We start from the raw sequence: 18,031 nt of genomic DNA, 5'->3' as shown, positions 1-18,031 counted from the left end.
GGAGAGGAACAATTAATTTCAGACTCAAGGAAATTTATTTAGAAGTTTGTGAATGCACAGCTGCCACTTCGTCTCAGTGTGGTGTTACTGGCTTCTTATCGACTAAACCCTAAACCCTAAACCCTAAACCCTAAACCCTAAACCCTAAACTTTAGTTCCGCTAACCCGTAGTATTGAATCTGCGTATTTTTGAGTCTCTTCTGCATTTTGCATTTGTTTGCTGTCTATTATTCCCCTGATTATTAGCACAGATCTCCGCCGCTCCATATGCTGCCGCTGCTGCTGCTGCTGCTGCTGCAGCTGCTGCTGTCTATCTACACTGCTGCGAAGGCGTAGGGGTGTACGAAGGCCCCTTAGACGAGTAAGGAGATATTGTATAACCCTTTTAATACTTTGTTTGTTGTCTGTACAACCCGCATTAACGCCAGCCTGTCTGCTGCAGCTGCTGCTGCTGGGCAGCAGCAGCAGCAGCAGCAGTAGCTGCAGCAGCAGCAACAGCAGCGGGAGAGCCGTCGGCAGCAACAGCAGCAGCAGCCGCAGCAGTAGCAGCAACAACAACACTTCTACTCCACTCGCCAATGGTAGGTGGGGCTGAGGCTCAAAAGGGCAGCAGCAGCGGCAACTCGTGGCTGCTGCTGCAGCAGCAGGCACCCGAGCAGCAGCAGCAGCAGCAGCAACAGCAGCAGCAGCAGCAGCAGCAAACTGCACATGAGCAACAGGAAGAGCCAACCTCACAACCGCAACAGGAGCCTCCGCAAGCAGAGCAGCAACAACAACAGCAACAGCAACAGCAACAGCAGCAGCAGCAGCAGCAGCAGCAGCAGAACGGCGTACAGCGCAGCAGCAGCTACACCATCGAGCACCCCATTCGCTTCCCTTCAGATCAGAGCTCTATTACCACCTCCCCCCGCTCCTCTAGAGACAGAATAAGTGTCTGGGAACTGCTGCAGCTGCAGCAGCAGCAGCAGCAGCAGCAGCACGGGCGCAAATCGGAGCGGCGGAAAAATGCTGCTGCTGCTGGAGCAGCAGCAGTAGCAGCAGCAGCAGCAACAAGTGCAACAACTTCAGACTCAGAGCAGCAAACGCCGCCTTCTATCCCTTCCTTCCCCTCTTCACCTCGCCAGCAGGTCCCTGCAGCAAAGCAGCAGCAGCAGCAGCAGCAGCAGCAGCTACAGCAGCAGCAGCAGCAGCAGCTACAGCAGCAGCTGCTGCTGCAACGTGAAGCCGAACAGCAGCAAGAGGAACAGCAGCACGAGCAGCAGCAGCAGCAGCAACAGCAACAACAGTCAGAACACGAGCAGCAGCAGCAGCAGCAGCAGCTGGATGAGGATCAGCAGCTAGAGGTGCAGCCTGAGGCGTCTGTCTCCTCGGTAAGGCGTTTGTGTCTCTTCTGTCTCTATTTTATCTGTCTGTTTCCCTTTAGTTGCAGCTTGCAGCAGCGGCAGCAGCAGCAGCAGCAGCTTTTGCTGTTTTTGGGTGCTGTGCGTAGGGCGAGCATGCAATAGAAAGGGAGGAGCAGCAGCAGCCAGCTGCATCAGCAATCAGCAGCAGCAGCAGCAGCAAGAGTAGTAGTAGTAGCAGCAGCTGTAGTAGCAGCAGCAGCAGTAGTAGTAGCAGTACCAGCAGGACCAGGGGCAACAGCAGCAACAGCAGCAGCAGCGCTAGCAGCAACAGCAACATCAACATCATCAGCAACAGCAGCAGCAACAGCAGCAGCAGCAACAGCAGCAGCAGCAACAGCAGCAGCAGCAGCAGCATTAGCGGAGAGCTAGAGAAGCCAAGCCCCTACGCCTCCCCTCAACCCGTTCTTTTTTCCTTTACATTTCCACGTAGCGACACAGAGCAGCAGCAGCAGCAGCGGCGACGGCAGCAGCAGGAGCAGCAGCAGCAGCGGCAGCGGCAGCGCCGGAGTCCTTTCTGGGCTCCCTCTGCTGCACCTGCTGCTGCTGCACCTGTTACTGCTGCTGCTGCTGCTGCTGCTGTCCCTCACCGGCAGCGCTCCACCAGTTTAGAGGCACCTAGTAGGCATACACTGCGCACTCCGCGGCTGCAGCAGCAGCTGCAGCAGCAGATGCAGCAACAGCGGCTGCAGCAGCAGCAGCAGCAGCAGCACCTGTGGAAGCGGTGGCTGCCGCCGCTGCCTCCAGCTGCGCCTTTCCCTGGCAGCAACTGCACGTTTAGTGCTTCGCCTTGGAGCAGCAGCAGCAGCTGCAGCAGCATCAGCAGAAGCAGCAGCAACAGCAGAAACAGCAGCAGAAGTACAGGAGTGCTGCAGCGGGGGCCTGAGCCATTTGCTGCTCCAGCAGCAGCTCCTCCCACGGAAAGAGCAGCAGCAGCAGCAAGTGCAACGCATGCAGAAGAGCAGCAGCAGCACCAGCAGCGGCAACAACAACAGGTAAAATGCAGCAGCAGCAGCAGCAGTAGCAGCAGCAGCAGCAGCAGCTGCAGCAGAAGGAGCAGCAGCAGCATGCCGGATGTTAGTTGGGGAATGCGCGACTCTTCGGCAGCAGCAGCAGCAACAGCAGCAACAGCAGCAACAGCAGCAACAGCAGCAACAGCAGCAACAGCAGCACGTTCTGCTGCTGCTGCTTCACTGCAGGCTGGTGATGCTTTGACACTGGCAAAGCAGCAGCAGCAGCAGCAGCAGCAGCAGGAGGATTGCAGCTTAGGAGCAGCAGAGACGGCAACGAGCACTGTCTGTACACCAGAGACTGTAGCAGCAGCAGCAGCAGCAGCGGCAGCAGCGAGGGTTGCGGTGTCTGCGCAGCAGCTGCTGCTGTCGGCTGGGCGTTCGTCTGAGTATTTGCTGCAGCACCCGCAGCAGCTAGCAACTGAAACGCACGCAGCAGCAGCAGCAGCAGCAGCAGCAGATACTGCCCAGCTGCAGCTTCTGCTGCAGCATCTCCAGCATCAGATTCCCCCAGAGAAACTGCTGCCGCACCTGCTGCTGTGGTATCGAGCCACCTGCAGCAGCAGCAGCAGCAGCAGCAGCGGCATCAGCAGCAACAGCAGCAGCAATTTGCTGTGGCGCTCGCAGGCAGCACTCGAAACCCCAGGCAGTGGACAGCAGCCCCAAGCAGCAGCAGCAGACGCTACCGAAGCAAGCACGCGATCGGAAGCAGCAGCAGCAGCAGCAACAGCAGCAGCAGCAGCAGCAGCAGCAGCAGCAGCGGAGGGTGCTGTTGCTGATTTGCTGCTGGTCTGCGTCCGGTGCTGCGCTGAGGAGATGTCTGCTGCTGCCTTGCGCCTAAGTGTTTTTAATTCTCTCTCTTTTCTTTTTAGATATTCACAGACAGCAGCAGACGACAAAGAGACGCACCACTTTGTTGCTGCTGTGCTGCGCTGCATGTACACTCCAAATCAGCAAACAGAAAGCAGCAGCAGCAGCAGCACAAGCAGAAGCAGAAGCAGCGATGCAGCAGCCACACCAGCTGAAGACGCAGCACCAGCAGCTGCTGCTGCTGCTGCTGCTGCTGCTCCAGGAGCATCAGCAGCAGCAACAGCAACGGAGTCAGCAGCAGCAGCAGCAGCAGCAGAGAGGTGCCACGCATGCATAGCAGGATATGAAGATTATTTATCTCGAGTTAGATTTAGAAAGCCCCTGCCGCTGCTTCCTCCTTCTTATCTTCGCTCGCAGCTGCTGCTGCTGCTGCATGCGTTTGCTGCTGCTGCTGCTGCAGCAAACAGGGAAAGCAGAGTCGCCGCCCTGCTGCACTGGGCTGCAGCACCCGATTGTGTACGCCCTACACAAACCCTAAACCCTAAACCCTAAACCCTAAACCCTGCAAGCAGAAACTCTAAACCCTAAACCCTAATATCTAACAGCGCAAACCCTGAACCCTAAACCCTAGGCCGTAAACCCTAACAACAGAGCCCCTTAAACCCTAGAACGGAAACCCTAAACCCTAAAGACATAAACCCTAAACCCTGAAACCCTAAACACAAGCACTAATTTCTTCAATGCTTGGAGCCCTTCGCTGCTGTGCATGCGGTTGCTGCTGTGCTGATGCTGCTGCTGCTGTCTGCAGCCTCCCTGGGATAAGCCGTTGCTGCAGACCCTTGCTGCTGAAGCAGCTGCTGCTGCGGGGCCTGATGTTGCTGCTGCTGCTGCATTTGCTGCTGCACTCCACCAGCTGCAGCAGCGGCGGAGCTGCTGCCCCCTCACTGTCTTCGCGGGCCTCCAGGACCTACAGGAAGCTGCTGCTGCAGCAGCACTTAGGAAGGTGCTTATTGATGCGGGGTAAGCAGCAGCAGCAGCAGCAGCAGCCGAAACAGCAGCCGCAGAAACGGCAGCGGCTGCAGCAGAAGCAACAGTAAAAGCTGCAGTAGAAGCTGCAGCAGGTCTGCTTCTCCTTTCTCCCCTCAGTGGCTCTCTGCTGCTGTTGCTTCATCGCACTTGTTTTGCTGCTGCTGCTGCTGCTGATGCTGCTGCTGCTGATGCTGCTGCTGCTTTGTGTTGTTGTGTGCAGCGTTATGAGGGGACAGCTGCTGACGCTTTTTTTGCTGCTGTGGCTGGCCTCCCTTAGAGCCATTCTAGACAGCAGCAGCAGCAGCAGCAGCAGCGAGAGCAGCAACAGTAGCTGCAGCGGCAACCACAGCAACAGCAGCAGACCAGGGGGGCCCCCTGGGCTTGCTGGCTGCCTGGTGCTGATGCGCAGTTTGCTGCAGGTTGCTTCTGAAGGGGTAGACCCTGCTGCTGCTGCAGCAGCAGCTGCTGCTGCTTTCCCTGGCGGTGCCGACAATGGCACCGACGCGCAGCAGCAGCAGCAGCAGCAGCAGCAGCAGCAGCAGCAGCAATTGCTGCGAAGGGGAGGAGACCTCGCCCTCACAGAGAGCTGCTTGCGGGGTGCTGCAGCAACTCTTGTCACGTGCATAGACACCTGCGGTGCAGGAACTTGGCTGCTGCTGCTGCTGCTCTTCGAAAGGCAGCAGCAGCAGCAGCAGCAGCAGCTAAATCCATTGGTGCTGCGGGGGGTGCAGAGGCTGTTGCCGTTCCTGAAGCGCTGCAGCAAGGCTGTGGCGGCTGCTAGAGGAGACAGTTTGTCTCCTTATGCTGCTGCAGCTTGCTGCACAGAGGAGACAGCAGCAGACAAGCGCCCGTTTCACGCCTTTGCTGACGACCCTCCGCAGCAGCAGCAGCAACAGCAGCAGCAGCTGCTGCTGCAGCCTTTGGCTGCCGACAGGATCTTGTCTCCATTGTCATCAGACGAGCAAAGAGCAGCAGCAGGGAGTACGCAATCTGCTGCTGCTGCTGCTACTGGAGTTGCTGTAGAAGGGGAAGTGTGGGGCCCCTCACAGCTGCTGCAGCAGCTGCTGCAGCAGATCCAGACAGCCTTGGTGATGCAGCAGCACAGCAGCACGCACCGCAAGGAGAAGCAGCAGCAGGAACTGCACAGGCAGCTGCAGCAGCTAGTGCTGCTGCCGCCGCACGGAAGCTGTAGGTCTGCTGCTGCTGCTGCTGCTGCTGATGGCTGCGTTCCGGTGTACCTGCACCCCGTTGCTGCTGCTGATGACTGCAGAGGAGAAGCAGCAGCAGCAGCAGCAGCAGAATCAGCTTGTAGGCCCTATCGGCGCACCCTAGACAGACACAGCGAGGAGGAGTACTTCTACTGTGAGCAGCAGCAGCAGCAGCAGCAGCAGCAGCAACACCTGCTGCATGTCAGCAAGAGCAGCAACGGCAACAGCAGCAACTGCAGCAGCAGAAGGCCCTTGTTTTTCACTTCGGTGCCGCAGCAGGCAGGCGACATTGCATCCTGCATAGGATATAGCAGTGATGCAGATCGGTTTGCTGCTGCTGCTGCTGGCAAGGTGAGACAGCAGCAACAGCAGCAGCAGCAGCAGCAGCAGCAGCCAGTGCTCTGGGCTACCTGTGGTGACACTAGCAGCGAAGAGGGGCCCCCATTCTCGTCGGGGGGCCCCCCTGACTTGGCGCAGCAGCAAAGAAGATATAGACGGAGAGGTGCAGCAGCAAACCCCTCGTCTGATGCAGGCAGCACAGCCACCCAGCAGCAGCAGAAGCAGCAGCGGCAGCGGCAGCAGCGACAGCGACAGCATTGGGCTCAGCCCGTTGGCGCAGCAACAGCAGCAACAGCAGCAGCAGCAGCAGCAGCAGCAAGCAGCAGCACGTCTGGGGCTCATTCAGGTATGGAGCACTCGGATGCAGCAGCAGCACCCGAGGCACTTTCTTTTATTCCTCTCAGCAGGTTTGCTCTTGCTGCGCTGCAGCAGCCCCACAGGTACCAGCAGCAGCAACAGCAGCAGCAGCAGCAGCAGCAGCAGCAGGGTGAGTCCTGGGGCAGCAGCAGCGCAGCAGCAGGGAGAGCGAGCGCCCTGTTGCATGTCGGTCACCTCTCGCACCCAGCAGCAGGCAGCAGCAGCAGAAGCAGCAGCAGCAGAAGGAACACTCCAACACAAACACCAACGACAGAAGCAGCAACAACAGCAACAGCAGCAGCAGCAGCAGCAGCAGCAGATGCATTGCTTCTAGGGGGTCGCGGCCTGCACATAGGCGGAAGAAGCAGCAAGACAAGACGAACCCCAGGGGCCCCCCCACAGGGGGACCCCCCAACAGCAGCAACAGCAGCAGCAGCAGCAGCAGCTGGATCTGCTAGGGAGTGTATTGAAAAAGTATTTAGAAGAGATGGCTTCTCCCCACATCTTCATCGGCGTATCTTGCTGCTGCTTGCGCGGCATAAGAAGAAGAGCAGCAGCAACAGCACCAGCAGCAGCACCAGCAGCAGCAGCAAGACAGACCTACAGAACAGTGTGACGGAACAGCAAATGCAGCAACTGCAGCAGCAGCAGCAGCAGCAACAGCAACAGCACATGCAGAAGCAGCAAATGCATCAGCAGAAAATACATCAACAGCAACAACAACAACACCAGCAGCAGCAGCAGCAGCAACAGCAGCAGCAACTGGATCAGAAGAAACGGGGGCACCAGCAGCAGCACGTTCAGGGCGAACGCGGCAGCTCTGCTGCTGCAGCAGGTGCAGCAGCAAAAGGAAGCAAACCAGCAAAAACAGCAGCAGCAGCAGCAGCAGCTCCAGCAGCATCACGAACTTCGCATCGAAGAGCATTTGCTTCTTCTGTGGGTGCAGACAGTAGAGGTGAAAGAGGAGATACAGCAGCAGCAGCAGCAGCAACAGCAGGAACAGCAGCACGCGCAGCAGCAGGTACCTCCTCAGGCAAAGGCGTGCAGCCTGCGAGTCCCTCAGCAGCAGCAGCTGCCGCAGCACGCGTCCAGCAGCAGCAGCAGCAGCAGCAGCAGCAGCAGCAACTAGTTAATTGGGCCCCTGCTGAGTTGGCGGGGAACCCCACCTTCTTCTCTGGGGTGTCTGCACACCCAGGGAACAGCAGCAGCTGGGGCAGCAACAGCCACAGCAGCAGCAGCAGCAGCAAACCGACATACGGAGCAACAGCACCAGAAGCAGGCCCTCTGCAGCAGCAGCAGCAGTGGCCTTCGTTTCCGCAACAGGCGGCTCAATTCGCAATGCAGCAGCATCAACTGCAACAGGAGCAGGACCAGCAGCAGCAGCAGCAGCTGCAGCAGCAGCAGCTTGTGCTGCAGCCTTTACCAGGTTGGGGGCCCTTTTCTTCTGCGTCTTGCGGCAGTGCTTACTGCAGCAACTCTGCAGCAGAGATGACTTGTCAGTCTATAGCGGTGCCTTGGGCCCCTGCTGCTGCTGTTTCTGCTGCAGCTGCTGCTGCTGGAGCGTATCCCCAGCAGCAGCAGGAGCAGCCGCTCTACCTGCAGCTGCAGCAGCAACCTGTCGTTGCATGTTGCCCCCTTCCCGTCAGCTACGGGTACTCTCAAGGGGAGCCGCAGCAGCAGCAGCTGCTGCTGCAGCAACATCAGCAGCAGCAGCTGTTGCTGCAGCAGCAGCAGCAGCAGCACCTGGAGATGATGCAGCATCAGCAGCATCAGCATCAGCAGCAGCAGCAGCAGCAAGTGTTTGCGCTGCAGCTGGATAGCAGGCTGGATATGTCTTCTTGTGTTGAGGTGTATCTGCACCTGCATCAAAGAAGAAGAGTTCGTATGCCTTTAGGAATTTGTAATACAGGTAATAGCTGCTATTTAAACAGTTTGCTGCAGGCTTTGTATTTATGTGATTGCTTCGTCGCCAACTTGTTCCGCTTCAGCCTTCCTACCCGCAGCAGCAGCAGCAGCAGCAGCAGCAGCAGCGGGAGCAGCAGCAGCAGCAGCGGGAGTCCTGAGTTGCTGCATGCGTTGCAGTGTCTGTACACTGAAATGGCTGTTTCAAAGAGCAGCCGTGTTGACCCTTCAGGTGTATTGCGAGCTCTGCCTTCGGGGTATCAGCAGCAGCAGCAGCAAGATGTCAGTGAAGCTCTTCATTGCTTATTTGAGTTATTAGGAGGTCAGAGCGGGGCTCTGCTGCAGCTGCTGTTTGCTGGCGTCGTTGAGCAGTCTGTTCAATGTCTCTGCTGCGGTAGACAAAGTAAAAGAGAGGAGACAGTAAGCGGCTTTGCGTTCCCGCTATCTGCTGCAGCAGACGGATCCGCACCCCACAACAGCAGCAGCAACAGCAGCAGCAACAGCAACAGCAACAGCAACAGCAACAGCAGCAGCAGCAGAAGCAGAAGCAGAAGCAGAAGCAGCAAAAGGAAGGGGGGTCTGTCTGTACAGGGTTTATTTGATGCACTTGTTCAAAGAGAAGTTCTTGAAGGAGACAATAAATATGCATGCGAATGCTGCAACAAGAAGCAAGAAGCAGCAAAGTGGCTGGAGATTAAAAGCCCCCCGGCGCATTTAATAATAACATTGAATCGATACAGCTGGGACCCCACAACAACTTCGAGGTGTAAAGACACGCAGCACGTCGAGACAGAAGCTGTTCTTTTCCTATGCGGCTTTCAATATGAATTGTTTGCTGCTGTTCTGCATGCAGGAGCAACAGCTAACTCGGGGCATTATTATTGTGTAGGCAGAAGGTCTGAAGAGCCTCCTTCAGCTGTACGTACACCCCATCCTTCTTCTGCTGCTGCTGCTGCTGCTGCTGCTGCTGGTGGGCGTGGTGGTGGTGGTGCGACCCGCAGCAACAGCAGCGACAGCAGCAACAGCAATACCAGCAGCACCAGCAGCAGCACTAGCAGCAGCAGCAGCAGCAGCAGCAGCAGCAGCAGCAGGTTGAGGCCCTGGTATATAATGGATGACAGCTCAGTGAAGCTAGCTGATAAACATTTAATTAATAAAACAAGCAGAGATAAAAACAAAGATGATGTACCGTACCTTCTCTTCTATAGATGTGTGCAGGCGCCCCCAGCACCTCCTTGCTTAATACCGAACAAAATCTATAAACAAATCAAAGCTAAACTTAAAGCAGCAACACACTGACGCAAACAAATGCTCCTGCAGTTGCTGCTGCAGTTGCCGCTGCAGTTGCAGTTGCTGCTGCAGTTGCTGCTGCAGTTGCAGTTGCTGCTGCAGTTGCAGTTGCTGCTGCAGTTGAAGTTGCTGCTGCAGTTGCAGTTGCTGCTGCAGCTGAAGTTGCAGCTGCAGTTGCAGTTGCAGCGCGCTCGTGCTGCAGCTGCAGGGCTTGCTGTTGCTACTGCTGAAGCTGCTGCTGCAGAGGCTGCTGCTGCAGTAAGCATTGCTGCAGCCGCTGCAGCAACAGCTGATACTGCGGGGGGTGATGCATCTGTTGTGGGTTCAGCAGCATCGCAGCGAACAATATATGATTTGCTGCAGTTTAGAGACACAGTGCTATCTGCTGCAGTTTGGAGACAGATTGAAAATGCATGCTATCTTTTGCTGTTCTCTTTCTAATGAATATATTTATATTTATTTCTTTTAGTTGTCTTTATCTTTATATTTTATATTTATACCTTTAAAAATATATTTATATGTATATTATAGCAAGCAAAATACAACAGCAATCAGACAGAAGAGGGTAAAGAGACGAAAATTATTTAATTTGCAGCAGAGACAGAGACAGACATAATAATAATAATAATAATAATAATAATAATAATAATAATAATAATAATAATAATTACTATTATTATTATTATATAATATATACATATTATATATATAATTATGGGTATGGTTATGAATTGTAATATTATTAAGAAAGTATTATGATTAGGTCAATCGTTATAATAATAATAATTATTTATTATTATTATTATTTATTATCATTATTATTTATTATTATTATTTATTATTATTATTATTTATTATTTATTATTATTATTATTATTATTATTATTATTATTATTATTATTATTATTATATTATTTTCATAGTATTATTATTCGGGGTATATGAGTATAGAGGGGATGACTATAAGTGTATATAACTATTAAAGGTAATAATAGTATTAAAAGTATGAGTATTAAAAATAATAATATTATTAAAATATAAGTATTAAAGGTAATAATATTGAGAGTATAAGCAATAAAAGTATTAGTAGTAATAGTATTAGTATTAAAGATGATATTAAAAGTATTAGTATTAATTGCACTAGTATTAAAAGTAGTACTATTAAAGATAATAATATTAAAAGTATTAGCATTTAAAGTAGTAGTATTAAAGATAATATTATTAAAAGCATTAGTAGTAATGCATTAATATTAACAGCATTAGTATTAATTGTAAAAATATTAAAAGTATTAGTATTAAAGATGATAATGTTAAAAGTATTAGTAGTAACAGCATTAAAAGTTTTAAAGGTATGAGCAATAATAATGATATTAACGAAGTTAAATAAAATTAAATTAAGATCATTAAATGCAGTTAAATAAATTAATTAATAAATAAAACAATTGTATATAATTAAATAATTAATTAAATTAAGTTAATAAGAAATGAAAGAACAAAATATAATTAATTAAATTATTAGCACCGCGTGGCTTAAGAGAATGCAGCAAAATATAGTTAAATATAATTATATTACTAAATAAAGCAACTAAATATAATTAAATACGTAATTAGATAATAAAAAAAATAAATTAATTAAATTAATTAAATTAATTAAATTAATTATTAGCACCGCATGGTTTAAAAGAATAAACAACGCAATAAAATATAATTAAATATAATTATATTACTAAATAAAACAACTAAACATAATTAAATGCGTAAATAAACAATAAAATAAATAAAATAAATAAAACAAATTAATTAAATTAATTATTAGCACCGCATGGTTTCGATCCATGGACCTGGGGGTTATGAGCCCCCCACTCTCCCACTGAGCTACGGTGCTGTAATAAATTTAGTTGTTTTAATGTTTTCTTTTTAATTGATAATAAAAATAAAAATAAATTAAAGTTTAATTTATTTATTTATTTTATTTTATTCTGTATTATACAAACATTTAAATTCATCAAATATATATATTATTTATAATCTTAGCTGCCTATACACTGCATTTTTCATGCAGTGTATATATATATATATGTAGACAGCTGAGAATATGTTGCTACTGCTGATGCTGCTGCTGCTGCTGCTGTAAGCCTTTGATATTAACTTATCGTATTCTATTTTTATTAATTATTTTATTAATATTATTATTATTTTCTATTTAATTACTGCAGCTGGATTCTCAATACAAAGAGATGAAGGCCCTGAGCACCTCTCTAAGCCACTCTTCACAGTAAAGAAGTTTTAATAGCTTTGTTTAGCAACAAACTTTATACTTGCTGCTGCTCTTCTGCATGTATCTTCTATGGAAGCTTTAATTCCCTTAGCGCTCCCAACTGCAGCAATAGCAGCAGCAACAGCAACAGCAGCAGCAACAGCAACGGCAACGGCAACAACAGCAGCAACAGCAGCAGCAGCAGCAGCAGCAGCAGCGCAAGCGGATGCTGATTTTGTACAAAGCAAAGGAGAAGATAAAGAAGAAGCAGCTCTAGCGGGGAGTTGAAGAAGAATTTTATAGTTTTATTCGGGTGTATATTCTATTTAAGTGTATGCAGAGACAGCTGGGGGCCCTCAAAGCAACTGTCTCTTTGTCTCTTTTTAGAGGAGACTGCAGTATCTGTCTCCACTCTTATTTACAATAAATACAAACATCAACACCCTCTTCTTCTTCTTCTTTTCTTTCTTTCTTTGCGAACTCTCTCCTGACCGCCAGCGCCCCTGCTAGCCCGCTCCTGCTGCTGCTGCTGCTGCTGCTGCTGCTGCTGCTCTGCTGCTGCTGCTCTGCTGCTGCTGCTGCTGCAGCAGCAGGAATGAGAGAACATGGAGTTAGGGCGTGGCTGTGAAGATGCGCGGAGGACAGAGGGCTTAAAGGGCTCGAAGAAGAACTCCAGAGACACCGCAGCAGAGACAGAGAAACCCGGGGAACAAGGTGCAGCAGCAGCAGCAGCAGCAACAGCAGCAGCAACAGCAGCAGCAGCAGCAGCAACAGCACCATCGGCAGCAGCAGCAACACCGTCAGCAGCAACAGCCTCATCCGCAGCAGCAGCATCCTCATGCACAGCAGCAGCACCATCGACGTCAGGAGCAGCAGCACCACCCACAGCAGCAACAGCAGCAGCAGCAGCAGCAACAGCAGGAGCAGCAGCAAAGCAGATAGCTTCGTTTGCAGAGGACCTGCGAGATTTATCTTGGGGTCGTCTCTCTCGGACTTCTTCTTTTACAGCCACTTGCGTTTCTTTAAAGGAGAAAAGTTTTTATAGAATACAAAAGGCGTTGAACAGACTAAAGCATTTAAACGAAAGAGACAGCAGAGACAATCTGCTAAAGGAGCTGCAGGGGGTAAACCTCTCGCTATTCTTAGCAGAAGCTGCTGCTGCACTTGCTGAGCTCAACTGTAAAGCTGCTGCGCTCCGCAGTGCTGCAGATGCTGTCGTTTATCTAAGCGATGTCTATCCTGAGTTTCCTGCTTTGTTTGTCTCTGCTCTTTCAAGCTCTATTAAGGTATGTTAAACAACTGTCTCCTTCTCTATCTACTTCTCTGTCTTTTATTATGTCTCTGTCTCCTTCTCTGGCTCCTTCACTATCTTATTATCTGTCTCCTTATCTGCCTCTCTCTTTATCTGTCTCCTTCTCTATCTTATTATCTGTCTCCTTATGTGTCTCTCTCTTTATCTGTCTCCTTCTCTATCTTATTCTCTGTCTTCTTTTTATTATCTGTCTCCTTTGCTCTCTCTGTCTTTCTCTATCTCTTTTATCTGTCTCCTTCTCTATCTCGTTCTTCACCTCATCTTCTGTCTCTTTATCTGTCTCCTTCTTCTTTGTCTCCTTTCTTCTGTCTCCTTTCTTCTGTCTCCTTTTATCTGTCTCCTTTTATCTGTCTCTTTATCTGTCTCCTTTTATCTGTCTCTTTATCTGTCTCCTTCTTCTCTGTCTCCTTCTCTGTCTCTATCCGTCTCTTCTTATCTGTCTCCTTTTAACTGTCTCCTTTTAACTGTCTCCTTCTATCTGTCTCCTTTTATCTGTCTCTTTATCTGTCTCCTTTTAACTGTCTCCTTCTCTGTCTCCTTCTCTGTCTCTCTATCTCTTTATCTGTCTCCTTTTTATTGCCTGTCTCCTTTGTATTATCTGTCTCCTTCTTATTCTCTATCTCTTTATCTGTCTGCTTATTTATTTATTTATTTATTTATTATTTGTCTTCATTTATTTATTTATTTTATTTATTTTGTTTTTCTTTTGTTTGTTTATTAGAATCTAGGAGCTGCTTTCGCTGGAGCTGTCTATACACCTCAGCAAGGTGCTGCTGCTGCTGCTGCTGCTACTGCTGCTGCTGCTTTTAGTGATAGCGCAGTGCTGCTTCCTCCAGATGCAGCAGCAAAGCAGCAGCAACTGGGGCTTCGTCTTCGTTTGCTGCTGCGTCTGCTAACCGATTTGCTGCTAGCGCAGCTGCTGCCAGAGTCCTTCGAGCCGCTGCTGCTGCAGCTGCTGCTCTTCGCTACTGCTACACCCCCTCCAGCTCCAGACAACCTAAAGCAGCAGCAGCAGCAGCAGCAGCAGCAGCAGCAAGCTGCTGCTGCTGCTGATGGAGAGTGGCCGGAGCTGTCACCAAAGAAGCCTACTAAGGCTGCAACACCACGTGCTGCTGCTGCAGCAGCAACAGCAGCAACAACAGCAGCAGCAGGCACGGATGCTGCTGAAGTCGCTGACGTGGAAGCAGCTGCAGCTGCTTCTGCAGCAGCAGCAGCAGCAGCAACAGCAGCAGGAGGAAATCCAAGATGGATGTTTGCTGCACCCCTTTGTTTGCTGCGGCTGCATGCCTTGTCTGGGGTCTTCTGCAGGCGGGCGTTGCTGCTGCTGTATCCGCAGCAGCACCAGCAGCAAAGAGCTGCTGCTATTGTCTCCTTGGCGCTCAAACGGCAGCAGCAGCACCAGCAGCAGCAAGAAGGAAGTGCTGAAGCAGCAGGGGATGCAGCAGCAGCAGATGCAGCAGCGGGTCCCTCTGCTGCAGCTGTCAATGGTGCTGCAGCAGCAGGAGCAGCAGCAGCAACAACAACAGCAGCAGCAGCAGCAGAAGGCGTCTCAGCGACAGACAAAGCAGCAGAAAAAGATATAAAGATGGAGACAGAAGCAAAGACAGAGACAAAAGAAGAGACAGACAAAGAGACAGATAAAGAGACAGATAAAGAGACAGATAAAGAGACAGATAAACCCGATTTCTTCTCTCTCACACCTGAAATAGTTTGTGCTGCGCTGCAGCCAGAGGGCATAACACAAAAGGATGCAGAGGAGGCGCTGCAAGCCCTGCACGAACCCCAGACCGTGCCGTCTGCTGCATGCAGAGCAAAGGTTAGCAGCAGCAGCAGCAGCAGCAGCAGCAGCAGCAGCAGCAGCAACAGCAAAAGCACAACAGCAGCAACAAGGGAATTGCGGGAGGCAGTGGAAATCTATGCAGCAGCAGCAGCAGCAGCAGCAGCTCTTGCAGCAGAACCAGCAGCAGCAACAGTAGCAGCACCAGCAGCAGCACCAGCAGCAGCAGCAGCAGGAGGAGGAAGTTGATTGTTTGTTTGTGTGTGGTGTGTGTGCAGATAAGAGTTTGTTTGCTTCAGTTTTATTCTTTCGCGGTGCTGCCGCTGCTGCATGCGCTGCAGCGGGAGGTGCTGCAGCAGCAAGTAGAAGCAGTGCAGCAAACAATAGATTATGGTAGGGTCCCTATAGAGATGCATGCTCGAGTGAATGCTTTAAAAGAGAGGTTTGCTGCTGCACTTAATCAAGCTGCTGCTCTCGCGGAGCTGCTGCAGCAGCAGCCACCGGCAGCAGCAGATCTTGAACGTGCTGCTGCAGCAGAAGTTGAAGGAGCATCGCTGCTTCTCAGTGCTATCAGAGCTACTGGGGACGCAAACAGCAGCACAACATCTTTTTCTGCTGCTTCTGCTGCTGTTGATGCTGCTGCTTCTGCTGAGGAAGCAAATGCTCTCATATGGAAGGACAAGCAGGAAAGGTGTAGACAAAGTGCTGCTGCTGCTGCTGCTGTTGCTGCTGTTGCTGCTGTTGCTGCTGTTGTTGATCTTGTTGCTGTTGCTGTTGCTGCTGTTGTTGGCGCTGCTCTAATTGCTGCTGCAGCAGTTTTCGCTGCTATAGCTGCTGCTACTGCTTCTGCGTGAACCTCACCTTCTTCATCCACAGCATCCGCAGCAGCAGCAGCAACAGCAGCAGCAGCAGCAGCAAAATGATGCGGTGTGCATGCATGCATGCAGGGCTTTTTATACAGATATCCCTGATTTGTTTGAGTTGCTGCCAGCAGGCCTCCTCAAACCCAAAGACAACAAAGAAGAAAAGCTCAAGGGGGTTTGTTTATATTTATTTGTCTTTGTTTATATTTGTTTGTCTTTGTTTATATTTATTTGTCTTTGTTTATACTTGTTTGTCTTTGTTTATATTTATTTGTTTGTTTATATTTTTATTAATTTATTTGCGTCTCTCTTCTACTGTCTCCGCGTGGTGATTTGCTGCTGCGTGCAGGCAGCAGCAGAGCAGCAGCAAGCAGCAGCAGCAGCAGCAGGAGACGCTGCAGCATCTGCCACATCAACAGCGCCAGCTGCAGCAGCAGCAGCAGCAGGGCCAGCAGCAGCAACAGCAGCAGCAACTGACACGGGAGGAGCAATGGCTGCCTTACTAAATCGAATATCCCAGGCTACGACTGCGCAGCAGATAGACCAGGTGCTGCTGCTGCTGTTGCTGCTGCTGCTGTTGTTGTTTCTGCTGCTGCTGCTGCTGTCACTGTTGCTGCTGCTGTTGCTGCTGCTGCTGCTGCACTTGCTGCCGCATGCGTTGTGTCGTTTGCTGTTGCACTGATTGTGCTGTAGCACCCGCAGCAGCTGACCCTGTTTTTCTGCTGCTGCTGTTGCTGTTGCTGCTGCTGCTGCAGATAGCAGCAGATTTCTTTCTGGAGCGTTTAAACGCAAAACAAAACCGCAGCGAGTTGATAATGCATATTTTATTTGTTGCGGAGACAAACGTACAGTGCATGCCCTGCTGCGCTCGCCTACTAGCCATTCTTAGGAAACTCCTCAAGGTCTTGCTGCTGCTGCTGCTGCTGCTGCTGCTGCTGTTGTTGTTGTTGTTGCTGATGCTGTTGTTATTGCTGCTGCTTTTGTTATTGCTGTTTCTGTTGTTATTGCTGCTGTTGTTGTTGCTGCTGCTGTTGTTAATGCTGCTGTTGTTGTTATTGTTGCTGCTGTTGTTGTTGCTGCTGCTGCTGTTGTTGTTGCTGTTCTTGCTGCTGTTGTTGATGCTGCTGTCGTTAATGCGGTTGCTGCTGCTGCTGCTATTACTGGTGCGTCTGCAATTACTGGTGCTTCTGCTATTGCTGCTGCTGCTGCTGCTGCTGCTTGTGTGCAGGAGGAGACAAATCAAGCGTTAGAGTTGCTGCAGAGCAAATGGAGACAGCTTGCTGACGACTGCGACCCCACAAAAGTTTGTCTATTTATTTATTTATTTATTTATTTATTTATTTATTTATTTAATTTATTTATTTATCTGTTTGTTTCTCGTCTCATTTCTATTTGTTTACTTCGTCTTCTTCTTGTTAATATTTTTGCTGCTGCTCTGCTACTACTGTTGTTTGTGCTGCTACTACTGCTGTTTGTGCTGCTGCTGCTGCTTTTGCTGCTGCTGCTGCTTTTGCTGCTGCTTGTCCTGCTACTTCTGTTTGTGCTGCTACCACTGCTTCATTTGCTGCTGCTTTATTTACTGCTGTTGCATTTGCTTTATTTAGTGCTGCTTCATTTGCTTTATTTACTGCTGCTGCTTTATGATTTGTTGCTGCTGCTCTATGATTTGCTGCTGGATTACTTGCATTTTGTGCTGCTGCATGATTGATTAGCTGCTGCTGCTGGTGTATGATTGATTAGCTGCTGCTGCTTCTGCTGCAGTATGATTGATTAGCTGCTGCTGCTGCTGCTGGTGTATGATAGATTAGCTGCTGCTGCTTCTGCTGCAGTATGATTGATTAGCTGCTGCTGCTGTTGCTGGTGTACGATAGATTAGCTGCTGCTGCTGCTGCTGCTGCTGTTGTTGTATGATGTATTTGCTGCAGGTAGAAGAGCGGGTTCGCGTCTTGCGTTTTGTTTGCGAGTTAATTAAACTAAAGCTGCTGCCTCCTGGCCTTCTGCTGAATTGCTGCAGCAGCTGGCTAGAAGACTTTACTTCCTCCCGCATTCTGTTGCTTAATCATCTAGCCCTTGTAAAACATTTAACACAAATATATAAATTAATATATAAATATATTAATTAATATCTATATATATAATATCTATTATATGTATTATATATGTAGAGTAGTTTACGATTACTATTTATTATATATATGCTTATTTATATTTAGAGATGTATATATATATGCTTACTTGTGTGTTTATATACATGTATATATGTTTATATATATATATATATTTATCTATTTGTATATATATTATTATTTATAATTGTTGTACCATTATTTATTGTTATTGTTATTATGTTATATTATTATAATATTTTCTTATTCTTATAATAACATTATTAAAATTTTCTATTATAAAAATACTGTGCTACACTATATATATATATATGTATATATATTTATATATTTATATATTTATATTTGTTT

General features: G+C 49.2%; 2 protein-coding genes across 2 annotated transcripts; both read left to right on the top strand.

Annotated features, from left to right (window-relative positions):
• Positions 1–578: 578 nt before the first annotated feature.
• Positions 579–8,921, top strand: EAH_00043650 (hypothetical protein, conserved; the record flags this gene model as incomplete). Its single annotated transcript, XM_013391694.1, has 7 exons — positions 579–1,370; positions 1,490–3,199; positions 4,029–4,240; positions 4,470–8,003; positions 8,142–8,312; positions 8,510–8,632; positions 8,909–8,921. 7 exons carry the CDS (start codon positions 579–581, stop codon positions 8,919–8,921), a joined length of 6,555 nt encoding a protein of 2,184 aa, XP_013247148.1.
• A 3,286-nt stretch (positions 8,922–12,207) lies between these two features.
• EAH_00043640 (hypothetical protein) lies at positions 12,208–17,626 on the top strand (the record flags this gene model as incomplete). The annotated part of the gene is made up of 8 exons (XM_013391693.1): positions 12,208–12,888; positions 13,636–14,730; positions 14,970–15,382; positions 15,639–15,729; positions 15,904–16,101; positions 16,310–16,456; positions 16,783–16,857; positions 17,480–17,626. Coding segments are annotated over 8 exons (2,847 nt in total), but the record flags the coding sequence as incomplete, so codon positions are not given.
• Positions 17,627–18,031: the final 405 nt, after the last annotated feature.

This window comes from Eimeria acervulina, genomic scaffold, assembly GCF_000499425.1.
Source record: "Eimeria acervulina Houghton genomic scaffold, Eah_scaff587, whole genome shotgun sequence".
In the NCBI taxonomy this organism is placed as follows: Eukaryota; Apicomplexa; class Conoidasida; order Eucoccidiorida; family Eimeriidae; genus Eimeria; species Eimeria acervulina.
This window is presented reverse-complemented; position numbering and strand designations above follow the sequence as displayed.